The following is a 13,399-nucleotide window of genomic DNA, read 5'->3' as shown; positions in this document are numbered from 1 at the left end:
AAATAACAAATAGTCAAGAAGAGATTACAAAATTTTTGCAGCGGCTGACAGATTTCATAATTTTCTTTGACAGGTGACAATTAAACCATAGACAATTGCCATATGAAAAACACACTTTTCCAATATTTTTGTTTGCCATGAGATTCTGGTACACCTATATTCATTTTCCATCCATGAACAATCGCTCCCCCCCCCCCCCCCCCCGTATGAAGGTTACTTTTTGTTCAAAAAGGTTACATTTTTTCATATTTCTGGTAATTTCTGACAAGACCCGACTGGCAACACTGGGCTGCAGGTTTTCAGAAATCATTTCGCAACTCGCTTTTGACTAAAAACATTGTGGAAACGTGTACAAATTACTGTTCGCGTCGTAAAAAATAAAGGATATTACCATGAATCACATTAAAGACGGACACAGCGTCCTTATTATTTGGAACGGAAACGACCAAAATGAACTGAGCAATTTGATGAACGAAGTTAAATCTCTTGCAAAAATTGGAAATGTTGTTCTGGAAAACTCTGAAAGGATCACAGAATGTAAGTAAACAATTCAGTATTGTTTATTTCCTAGCCGTTCAATACAGTATTGTTAAGTTTCCGTGACCCAAAATGGTATTAAATCAAGTGTTAAAACTGTCATTTTTATCATCTGAAAGTCCTTTCATTTTACTTAATTTTGACTTAATATCATGTATTGTAATTGCAAGACATTCCTGTATTTCATTCATCAATCTAACAATAAAGTTACACCTTGAAAATGTTACAACATTATGTAATTATTATCACCAAAGTTTCACAAAATTAGTTTTATCACTGAGCAACAGTTTGCCTTTGATTGCTAGCCACAAGATAACCAGTGTTATAATTTGTTTTAGCATCACGACCACAGTCATCGTTTGACATAGTTTTATCAAACTGGGTTCCACCACACAGCATCAGCCACACAGACAGCTTGCTAGCAATCATTATCAAAGTTCTCAGACCCAGCGGAAGACTGATCTTGAAAGACCACAATGATCTTACCAGCACACTCAAGTTAAACGGATTTATCAACGTGAATAAAGATTCTGGAAATGTTTTTGTAGCTGAAAAGACAAAGTTTGAGGTAAACATTTTGTATTACTTATCTAAATCAACAGGCACTCTTTACTTTAAATGTTTATTGCATGATTTCCTCAATGTTTAGCTAAATATTCATTGTACTTACCTAAAATTGGTGAGTTGTGTAAGTTTGATGATGACATTCAATTAGTCAGTTCAGTATTTTTAATACTAATAATACATAGAAAACTAGCAACATTTTGTCTACATTGAGGATGTCAAGTTTTGGAATTTTCAAAGAAATCATAATTTAAATTTTTTTGATAGTTAAAAGACAGATTATCAATGGAAATAAATTGAATGAATAAGGTTGGAACCTTTATTTTTACCTATTTTATTAAATTACAGGTTGGTTCAAAAGCATCTCTGAAGCTGGGCAGCAAGCCCGCAGTGTGGAAACTTGATGACACAGTGGAATCAGCATGGAATGGAGGCATTGACGATGACACCATTGATCCTGACCAGCTCTTAGATGAAGACGATCTGAAGAAACCAGACAAGCAATCTCTCAGAGGTATCACATTTCCTATTTTCTCTTTGGTTCCACAAGCCCTAAATTTTTCTTTTGAACTCCTTAATTATTACTTTTATTGGCTTGTAAAATTGTAAAGAAGAAACCATTATTTTGTTTTCTATCAATTACTATGCCAAGTGTGCCAAAATGTTTTTCTTATAATGATGCAAACAAACCAAGGCGTTACTATCAGTATTATTGATAACAACACTTATGATTTAGTAAGTGCAATTAAACAATGTTTTTGACACAGTTATCACTTATCAGCATTGTGTCCTTGCCAGACAATCTACTGTTGCCTTTATCATGGCATCAGCGGCGAGGTTTTGTGTTCCTAATAAGAGGACAATGACTTACCGGTATGTTGGCGTGACGCCACGTTGAGGTTTTGTGTTGCGGTTCCTATTGAACGATTCTTTGAGGGTCACTCGATTATGGCTTATGAATGAGCCAGACTTTTATGTGACGCGATAAGATCGTATTTACGATTACGTGTTTTTAAAAAACTATACTGGTGGTGTAAATGACTATGGAAGGTTTTGCTCGAATAATTACATGCAGTCTTCATGCAAATAGCAACTGCAGTTAAGATAGTGAAAAGAAACAAAATTTTTTGGCATTGATGTCTCTACCTTTTGTTTTCTTGGTAACTTGAAGTTCCTGAGCAGTTTGAGTTCAGAAAAGAGTTTATTGATCCCTAGCTCTCCTACTAAAATAAACAGGTAACTGTCTCATAGGGCACAGTCAGAAGAATAGAACCGGTCGTAGTGGAAATCCTTGAACTAGGCCTTTGCCCAGCAGTGGACATTATTTGGCTATAACGAATGAATTAAAAAATGAATAATTACATTTCCAGTATGTGCTACAACTGGCAAAAGAAAAGCGTGCGCAGACTGCTCGTGTGGACTGGCAGAGGAGCTCCGAGGAGAGACGAAGGAGACGCCCAAGTCTTCTTGTGGAAGTGTATGTATATTATTTTTATCTTATCTTCTTCTTATCGTGTCGACAACAAACCTACACAGTGTCAGCCCAAAACTCCGCTATTCGAGTGGCGTTGTCAGCAGCATTAATGAAATCCTCCTGCATGCAGTTGTTCAGTTACTCAGGGCACGACATCATGTGTTTCATCTTTTTTATCTTATGTTTATTTTGTTTGTTTCTTGACTGGACGGTAACGTCGTTGGAGACAGAATCTGTGAAGATTCCCTGAAAGGCAGTGTGTTCTTTATTTTCTAACGCGTGTCGCGTAAAATGCGTATAAATGCCAACATTACAAACAGATTGAAAATATTTAAGTGGATGGTTGGTAGAAGACAAATTAATATCGAAAAATACTGAAACATGTAATGGCACAAACCAAGCTTATATTTGGTCAACTTATCTTCTTTTGTTATTATTTACATATTGTAAGGCTAACATAATAATATTTACCTACTCTAAAAATTTGGTTTGTGAGTAAAAACAAGCCAAGTCAAATCTTCTAAACACACGCATACATTTACATCTAATTCTTTTGTCGGCGATGTTACTAACCACGTATATTCTAGCTTATTAAATTGGCGCTTTTCACATGTGCATGTGGATTGAGTGATCCTTGCTTCAATCTTAACAAAAATCGAGGAAGTTTTACTTAAAATATGTTAAAACATTGCGATGAAGTTTAAAAATTTGTTAAACCTAAGATAAAAATGTTATGGCCAATAAATAGGAGCACTCATACCGCACGCTTTAAGAAAACGTCAACATGTTTATTTCAGAAAATAAAGCCTTTCCACTTCTTTTTATAGTATTGAAAAATTGTTAAGAATATGTTAAAACTATTAACAAATTCAGAAATTCCTTGCACGTCCCGTTCCAAAGTTATGACGATTATTTAGGATCACTCACACCGCACACGGGCCGTATGAGTGCTCTTCAAAATAATGACTTTTTATTAATAAATACGTTTTATTTCTGTTGGGAAATGTGTGCAAACTGACGAGCGAATTTGTTAAAGAATAAGTGTGACAAAACTTAAAAGCTGAAGGAAGAAATTAATCTTTATTCTTTCCTCCAATATGCCGTGTGAGTGATCCTTACTCTTACCTCTATCTGCTCATATGTAGTTCGTAGGCAGACTGAGATAGTATCTAAAATTGTTAATTGTTTTTAACAATTATTTGGCATATATTTTGCTTTTATTAAGGTCATAATTTAAGAAATATCAGGCTTAGATGATTCCTAAAGGAAAATGTTGATTAGGGTACATATGATTTTTTGTTTTGTGAGACTGTTCCGATTCGTCAGACGTGACAATGCAAAACCAATGCAATCTAATATGTAGTAGGTTTAGGGGCCTCCGCTAAAACTCGCGGGGGGCGTCCGTCGCCGCGGTCGGCAGTAGCGCGAGTTTTAGTGGTTTACCCCTACATCTTGAATGATAGAAATAAAGAAACATTACAATTGTTTATAGGATTGAATTCAAATTTGACTTGTAATATGAATTGAGAAAGATACTCACGGTTTTATTTAAATAAATTACAGATTTCTCAACAAAACTGTTTTTTTTGGTTGGACTATAAAATACGATAAAATAATATTATTAAATCTCACATGTAAACTTCTGATGAATCGAAACAGTCTCTCAAAATAAAAAAATCATACGTACCCTAATCAACATTTTCCTTTAGGAATCATCTAAGCCTGATATTTCTTAAATTATGACCTTAATAAAAGCAAAATATATGCCAAATAATTGTTAAAAACAATTAACAATTTTAGATACTATCTCAGTCTGCCTACGAACTACATATGAGCAGATAGAGGTAAAAGTAAGGATCACTCACACGGCATATTGGAGGAAAGAATAAAGATTAATTTCTTCCTTCAGCTTTTAAGTTTTGTCACACTTATTCTTTAACAAATTCGCTCGTCAGTTTGCACACATTTCCCAACAGAAATAAAACGTATTTATTAATAAAAAGTCATTATTTTGAAGAGCACTCATACGGCCCGTGTGCGGTGTGAGTGATCCTAAATAATCGTCATAACTTTGGAACGGGACGTGCAAGGAATTTCTGAATTTGTTAATAGTTTTAACATATTCTTAACAATTTTTCAATACTATAAAAAGAAGTGGAAAGGCTTTATTTTCTGAAATAAACATGTTGACGTTTTCTTAAAGCGTGCGGTATGAGTGCTCCTATTTATTGGCCATAACATTTTTATCTTAGGTTTAACAAATTTTTAAACTTCATCGCAATGTTTTAACATATTTTAAGTAAAACTTCCTCGATTTTTGTTAAGATTGAAGCAAGGATCACTCAATCCACATGCACATGCTTTTCACGTAAATGTTTTTGATGAAATCATCAAGGTAATATGAAACACCAATTTATATTTGTCCATTATAATTTCCAGTGTTACCTGGGCGACGCGTTCCGCTGTGCAACTTGCCCGTATCTTGGCATGCCCGCTTTCAAGCCCGGAGAGAAGGTAATGCTCGACCTCAAGGCCGATATATGAGCACATTATTAGCCCTAATTATTATAATATACACTACTTACTTTTAGTATTCCATGTTGTGATCGCTTCTACAAATAAACTTTTTAATTTTAACTTGAGGTTTTAATTTGAAGTAAAGTTCAATATAAGAATAAGCAGTTTATAATAGTTCACAGAATTTCCCTTACAATAGTGCATGTACGTTTGAAACTTCCTACTTAACCAATAGATGGCGTTGGATAAAATTTAGCTCGCGATGTTTTGTCGTAGACCTCAGCTCACCTGTCTACTCTTATTTTACAAATACATTTGAGCTAAGATTTGTGATTCAATCTCGGCAAATTGTACGCTCGGCAAAGTGTACGTATGACGTAATTTGGAGCTATTTACTAACTTGTGTTTTTTCCGAGTCCATTTTGTCATTATTTTATCATTTGGATACCTAACACTGTTATAATGTTCAGACTTATGGTTAGGATTTTTTCATCTAATGTACCTGCGTAAAGTTCGATATAGACAGGTGGTGTATTAAGAACGTAGTTTTTTCATGAATGTTCTTATTTAGGAACTGTGAAAGAGAACTTAGGGGTGTTATTTATAAATAAAACAAAATCGTATCAAATATTCAATTATACATATTTTCTCTTCTTTTTACAAACAGTTAACTTATCTTTAACATATTTTCTCGGTCTATAACATTTTTCCATTTACATTAATCTGAAATAGTACTCATTCCGCTATACAATAAAATATACATATATATTTTTTGCCATATTTGTCATATAATTACATAACATTTATATAATCATTATTTATCTATGAATTAAATGACACATCATTACCTGTTCTCTACGTTAATCTTACACGTTCAAAATAGTGTCAGACAATTGAAAACATGAGTTGATTGTTTAGTACACAGTCATGGTAATATTAAAAATCTGTTCTTTTATTAACAAAAGTATATTCGAATTCAATTAACCATTGAAGAAATCGGTGAAAGTATAGAATTACCGGTTACGGATGGCACAATCATTTGTGTCGACGTGTGTTGTACAGTCAGATGCAAAAATGTTATCCGTTTGTTTTCGGAAATATTAGACATATTTTTTCACCTGAGTGTAGATGTAGAGCTCGGCAAACTAAGGCTACGGACTATGGAACCATTACTGGCCGTTTCTCACATTGGCAACATCGATATTATACAATTTAATCTGTGTATTCGATTCTAAAAAGGTGCAATTATTTAATTTAATCATAAAACATGGGATATAAAATTATCTTTAAGCATACTTTTTTTTTTCAACATTTTTAAATTAAGTACGGATCCAAAATGCTTGTGGAAGTCAGATTTAAATTGCAGAATTTCAAAGTACACAGATATATTCTATGAACAACAATAACCTACATTAATCCATTCGCGCTTGGAAAAATTGGCACAAATACACGATATATTTATTTATTATGTAATATTAATCTTCAGAAATTATAGAATTTTTATTGCTTGCTATGCTTTAGAAGTTTAGATACTACTATTCACTATCACACAAGAAAGCATGGTTTACTATCGTGTATTCGAACCATTTATTAATCTCACACATAAAATCTGACAGTTCGACCCGAGATATTCCATACAGAATAATATATTGTCTGGTCAGTGTACAACAATTTATTTACAAAAGGAATAACTATTTACGAAGTTGGTTCTATATAGAGTATGGTAGAAAATGACGCATAGTAAGGTCCACTGTCTACAAGCAATACGTGTCAACGGTTTTTTAAGATTTAGATTGTAGTGTTCTTTCATTAGTACGTATCTCAATATAATGCCGCTCCAATGAACAGTCCACCTTACTTTTAGGATATTTAAGCGTCTGGCGGTGACAGCTGTTAGTATCTACTCCATCAAGTGTATAATTGACTCGCTAAATCTATCAGTATGAGGCGCGGAAGAACTTTGATATACGGCCAATTTGATTGGTTAATAAACATCTCAGTTGATTATCTCAATAAAAATTATCATGACTTTAATCATGATTGTGCCTCAACTATGTTAACAAAGGACGTATAGCACCTTTGATTGAAATTAATACTTTCTGAATTTGGATTTTGGGAAATAATACTTTTTGTAACGAATTTTGTACTAATTGTTTGTCCAGTGCGTCGGAAGCGGAGCGTGCGTGGGCGGCGCCCTTAACGAAATAAATGCTCCTATCATAATTTAAGTAATATCTTCGAAGAAACTACTATCCCACAACATTCAGTAAAGCGTCCCAGTCTTTTTAAAAGTTTGTTTTCATCAAATTGAGATCTTGTTTAGACTCGTTTGCGGCCGGGCGGCGCCGCGGCTAAACACTAGTCTTAACGTTTGTGAGGTAGGCTTAGTCATGATCTAATGAAGCGCCTTGTTAGAAAATACCGATTAATAAAATGAGATCTTTCATTACAATTACAAATAATAATATAAGACGATAAAACTAGAATTACATACATTATACAACAAATTATTAACTTTTGTACAACACCATCCGCCGTCGACGAGGTGTTCGCTCTGTGGTGGTCGGTTAATATAACATACGATTAATAAGCACGTAACAATTCACGGTACAATGAAACTAACTCGGCAAAGCTACGAACCATTCCATCGGCTTGGGCTCACTCCGCGACTTGGAAAGTATGCGCGGGCGCAGCTAGCGCCCGTTCGCTTAATCTCCAGCGGCCCTCGGACAAGTAAGTTCCGCGGCGATACCTGACTTTTACTCGCCTAAAACATAACTGTCCGAGGTCCACTACTAATATTATGCGAAATAAATTTCCATTAAATTCCAGGACGTAGAACAAATCTTTACAATTACAATCATATTCACTTAATGATAATATACAAAAATCAATTTGATTTTGATATGGCCATGCATTTGTCGTTACATAACGATTATATGTATAAAATCACAGACGCTACTTGTTTGTCTTCAGGTTGTTTAAAATTTCAGCGAATAATTTTTTGAGTATACAACAACAGTTTCTTACCAATAACGCACTTACTCTAAAACATATATTTGTATTTCCTTTATTCAAGCAATACTTCATACCTACTCTGTCCAATAACTACAAAATATCACAGACTGTGTGTTTATTATGTATACATCTTCTCATACAAAAGTTATATGTGTGCATCACACATGGACGTCAAAAATCAAGAGATGACATCTAATAATCGTGATGATTATACAATATATTATACTTTACAATATATATCAACATTTATTATACACGATCGAATTATTTGTCAGAAGAGTTTGCCACTATTACACAGCGAAGTAGTCTCTTGTATCTACATCTATGAGGGAAAGACTTCGCACCGGTGCCCGAGTGCTCGGCCGCGGATATGTAGCAGTCACAACCATGATCGACCGACTGCGGGGCTAGATCCGGGAACAACGGGAATCAGTCAAGACTTAAGCGCACGTCAGCCCATTACAACTACCTACTACCTAACATTCATTGTACCTTTACTTTTGTCTAATGCATTACCGCGTGTTTCTGGCGATTTTGAATCTCATTGGTTATCACATTATCTAACCTACTTTAAGATCTGATAGAAACTTACTCATATTTTTGTGCTCGATCGAAAACAACTCCATTTATAACAAACTATCAATGGTGGAGCTTAAGGTACTTTTTCAGCATTTCTTCAAGTTCTCCCAAGTACATAACGATTTGTGTCATTAAACGACTAAACGCAGTCGGACCGGGCAGCGTCTTGTCGCGGCGCTGCGCAGCCCAAGGCGCACTAACGCTACATTTGTGACACATCAATTTAGTCATGGAGTGTAACGTTAACTTTGACCTAAGTTACATACATATTTACAAAACATCGTACACGAACGCGTACAGAAGCACCCGACAGTAATAAGCACCTAGAGTTCCCGAATAGAATATCATAAGCGTACGAATGTAGACTGCCGATCGCTGCAGAAGTGCTCAACTTACAAACAAACACGCATCGCGTTCTCACTGGGATGGCGGAAACTAGCGACAGGTCGCTGGACGAGCTCGGCTTCGGAAGCTTACGTACTGGTAAACGGCTTATCGCGTTTCACAAGATTAAAAATAACAGTCTGAAACGAGTCTTTGCAACGAAGGCGATCACAACACTTTGAAAGTCCAAATGTTACGCGGAGGATGCGTGCAGCGGTTCAGCGTTTCTTTGGGGGAGGGCGGTCGTCCTCGCAGACATCGGAGGCGGACCACCGCCGCTTGCGGGCGTCTTCCTTGACGCTGAGGTTCTCGGGGTGGGTCTGCGGGGGCGCGGGGGTCATCATGGCCCCCGTGGGCCCCGCGGGCGCGGCGTGCGGCGCGTGGGCCGCGTGCTTGCGAGCCACCAGCGACACGCAAACGTCGCCCACTTGCAGCCTTTGCACGCTGAGCCCGTATCGCGCGTGCGTGCGCTCAGGCATGTACGCCGCCCATCCCCGTCCATACACGAAGAACGGGTGATCCATCGTGGACTCCAGCTCCACCTGAAATTGAAAAAAGAATTAATAAGTTATGTGTGAGCATCAATGTTGCCTAATCCTATAGCCTCTGGCTAGCGTAGGGAGTGTAGGCCTAATCCTCCATTTGCCTTAGCAAACAAAAAAGTATTAGATATTAATATCTTATGTAGAGATGTTAGCCAGTTCCCCTGCGGTTGACGTAACCAGGTGAATCGCAACCAGGTGAGATGCAGGCCAAGAGCTTTCCCAATGTAGTATTTAAAAACATTTTTATTATCTTGTCCTAGCATATTATTTTCATTAACAAACATCACTGACTTACATCTACAAAGAATTTAAGCAATTTAAAAACAGTCTGCGACCTTGAACGCGCCGTTAAAAATCTACAGCAATAAAGAAAATCCAGAGACAATAAAATGGTATTTATTGTTATCGTCAATGTCACTCGGACAAGCATTAATGGCTCCGCTCGCCCATTCGGGTTACATTTGTCACGTGGCTACGCGTTCCGATACGATGCGTAGGTGTCAAGCTTATAATGTTGTTAATCTATTCATTGGAGGTCATTTTAACTGTTTAATTTCCATTATATTATTATAATATTTACATATGCCAAAAGTCTATACAAAACATTTTATTTTCCTGTTTTTATAAATAGATATCCGGTCGCTTCAATCGGTTGTAACAGTTGATATTCTATTGTTTTTAGCATCGATTGCGAATGAGCAAGGTTCGTATTTTTAAAAAGGTTGTGACAGTATATCTTTTATTGTTTTTAGCATCATCAACGTCGAAGAGCAAGGTTCGTCTTTTTTTTAATAGCTGATTTTATAAACTGCCAGTTACCTGCGAGCGATTCCTGTCGTACGCGAGAGTGAGAGAGAGCTTCTCTCCCCTCTCCTCTATCCGTAGCAGGGTGCACTGCGTGAGAGCCAGGTCTCCGCTGCGGTCCGCGCTCATGACGAAGTCTTCTGTGCGCATCTCCTCAACCCGCCGAAGGGAGCCGTCTTCTAAGCGGATGAGCGCGCCGCGGCAGAAGTATGGCGCGGGCGCTCCTCGCTCGGGAGACATGGGCGGTTCCTGGAACGTGATTGGAGTAGTTGAGAATATTGTATTTGGGTTTACAGGCAGAGGTGTATCAAGTAATGGTAAGGTTCAGGTCATATGACCTGGTCAAAGGCACAACTTTGGCTATAGACGCCGTAAAGGCATCACAAGTCATGATAAAGGTGGTAACGGTGACGATAATTTGGGAGAATAGGCTGCTCCTTACGATTAAAGGCAATGTGATTTAGCAACTGCTTTCGAGGGTGGAGGCTCGGTCCTTCGGAATCTTGGACATGGTTCTCGAGCAAGAACTCACTGCTTTCAGATCAACTGCAGTTAAAGAGCGTTTAAGGGCTATATTTCACCGGGACACCATGGCGGCGCAACCAGTCGCCGGCTACCAACAAAATGTATACAGCTCTATAGAGAGTTACTCACCTGGTGTCCGTTTGGTTGCGCAAAGCTGTATACATTTTGTTGGCAGCGGCGACTGGTTGCGCCGCCATGGTGTCCCGGTGAAATATAGCCCTAAAGAAAAGATACCAACCTCTCTCGGGGGCGGGACAGGCGCAGGCGCCGTCGGCGGCGAATGAGGCGCGGGCGCCGGCGGCACAAACCCTGACGACGGCCGCGGCCTCATGGGATAGCTCGACGGCGGCGGCTGCGGCGGCACCCTCGTCCGGTACAGATACGGCGGGAACGCGTGCGGCAGAAACGGCGTGTAAGACGGGAACGGTGCCGGAGCCGGCGGCGCCGGCATGGCGTCGCGCCGCCGCGGCGGATACCGCGCGTACGGCCGCGGCGGCGGCGCAAGGAATTCCGGCGTCATGCCGGCGGGTGCCGGCGGCGGGTGGCTCTGCTGCCAGAGCTGCCCGAGGTGGGCCAGAGCCTCGCCGGAGAGGCTCGCTGAGATCATCGGATGTGCTGTGGACAAAGAGAACACCAGGTCAAACTTTTGATACAGAAATAAGAAATTGACAGCGCTAATTTAAGTGGTCTGATTTGGTGTAAGTCGTGGGAAGCACATGCGAGCAGCGCAGGGACTGTCGTTGTGAGGACTTGGGGAAGCTTTTCAGCAGCTCTTTGAAATGGAATGCTATATGCTGATAAAGAGAAACTGTAAATTTCACTCTGGGAATTCAGTGTGAAGTTTAAGTCCTTTCATTCAATCAATAATTCTGACAATAGGTATGTAGGTACAAGCCATTCATTGAAGTCATTGAGCCGCACAAGTGTGATTAACAAAGCCGATAATTTCTTTCGATACAACTCATTATTGACTATTACTCAAATATAATAATAGATAAATGGACGTTTCTAGTTATTGTAGGTGTTCGAGTTGTACCTACCTATTTAAATTCTCATGATAATATTTTGTAGCCAAAACAATTACATAATCTACGCGATAAAATTCGTTGGAGCAATATTATTTTAGCACATTTATTTCGTCGCCTTTTGTTTAATGCGTTATTGTTTTGTGAGTTGTATCGTTTTGTTATCATTGAATTCCATAAATAACAGTTAGAACTAGTTCGTGTTGAGCCCTTGTTCTCGTAAGCAGAAGTGTCTGACATCTGCGCTAGGTTGGTTAAGACGCGTTTTACTTCGATAAGAATGTGGGGCGGCGACGTCAACATTATAAATAGATTTTCCAACACACATGCTAGTAAAGTGACTCTTATTACACCGTTTTTAAGTTCACAATGCAACTTAAGCACGCACGTGCTTTTTTATTATCATTACCGCGCAATGTAATTTGTTATGTCAAAAATGTTAATGATTTTTGGGCGGATAAACAATGTGTTACATAATGAAAATTAGAAAATTGACCTTGCTTCTCATAAAATCGTTTATTTCATCAACAAATGAATGAACATGAATTTGTATTAAAGTATTTATTGCATATTACAAGGCTACAGGCTATTCAAGCGCCCATTTAAAAATGAAATAATGTGTAATGTATTATTCATTCAGCTATGTACAAAGCAAGTAATTCAGCGTGAATGCAGCATGACGTTATGTCTGTCGTATATCTAAACAAACGTATTTTAGGCATCGATATTTGTATTTCATCAGGTTTAATGGAACATGGATCGAACGATTCTCAGGAGTGTTTGGGAAATCAAAAGCCTTTAAGCTGATTAGCTATATGACTTCACATCCCACGCATTTGTCTACGTTGTAGCCAAAAAACGATGCTATTTTTAAAATAAATATTCGTATCACAAACTCTACAATAAATATTGTCGAAGTAGTATCGTCTATAAAACATGTTTTATCAAATTTGAATTTTAAAGGCCAATGAATAAAACACAAGTTTATTTTACCTTCATGTTTAGTAGGTACAATACATCGGTAATATTTTATCTGAAAAATTCTCGTTTTATTTTATTACGGGCTAAAATAGCCGATTTCAAAACCTAATAAAATTATACTTTATCGAGTATGCAAGTCTATTTTTAATTTGAACTCCAAATAGACATCAACATTTAACCAACACAACAATATTTAGCAACAATTTTACCAAACCACTAATTACCGCAATTCTAAATAATTGCCTTTAAAATAAATAGGTATTTAGTAGCCAACTGGTGTTATTTTGAACCGTTTATCGTCGGGTCACGGAGGCTATCTGGTAATTAGAAAACTTGTAGCGTTACATGTTGATATCTTGTTTTATAAATTGCTGCCGACTAGCATTTTCTTTCTTATTTTTATTATTTACCCATTTTACACGCGCGTGTACGTTAAAACGCATAGT

At 37.7% G+C, this 13,399-nt stretch overlaps 2 protein-coding genes across 3 annotated transcripts in view; one reads left to right on the top strand and one right to left on the bottom strand.

The window, feature by feature from the left end:
• Positions 1–290: 290 nt before the first annotated feature.
• On the top strand, positions 291–5,210 carry LOC135077637 (anamorsin homolog). Its single transcript, XM_063972194.1, has 5 exons — positions 291–537; positions 876–1,105; positions 1,450–1,615; positions 2,472–2,578; positions 5,015–5,210. The coding sequence occupies exons 1-5, from the start codon at positions 393–395 to the stop codon at positions 5,117–5,119; spliced, it is 753 nt and encodes a 250-aa protein (XP_063828264.1). The 5' UTR covers positions 291–392; the 3' UTR covers positions 5,120–5,210.
• Positions 5,211–5,713: 503 nt separating this feature from the next.
• LOC135077636 (ataxin-1-like) overlaps positions 5,714–13,399 on the bottom strand; it is a 36,451-nt gene continuing 28,765 nt past the window's right edge. For both annotated transcript variants that reach the window (XM_063972192.1, XM_063972193.1), the window contains exons 2-4: positions 11,186–11,562; positions 10,438–10,671; positions 5,714–9,615 (exon numbers count right to left, since the gene is read on the bottom strand). In XM_063972192.1, coding sequence (XP_063828262.1) covers positions 9,292–9,615; positions 10,438–10,671; positions 11,186–11,554 — 927 coding nt within the window. In that variant the 5' untranslated portion in view covers positions 11,555–11,562 and the 3' untranslated portion in view covers positions 5,714–9,291. The remainder of the gene's footprint in view (positions 9,616–10,437; positions 10,672–11,185; positions 11,563–13,399) is intronic.

The sequence above is a fragment of the Ostrinia nubilalis genome, chromosome 13 (genome assembly GCF_963855985.1).
Source record: "Ostrinia nubilalis chromosome 13, ilOstNubi1.1, whole genome shotgun sequence".
Classification (NCBI taxonomy): Eukaryota; Metazoa; Arthropoda; class Insecta; order Lepidoptera; family Crambidae; genus Ostrinia; species Ostrinia nubilalis.
Note: the sequence above shows the minus strand (reverse complement) of the source record. Positions and strands in the feature narration are given on the sequence as shown.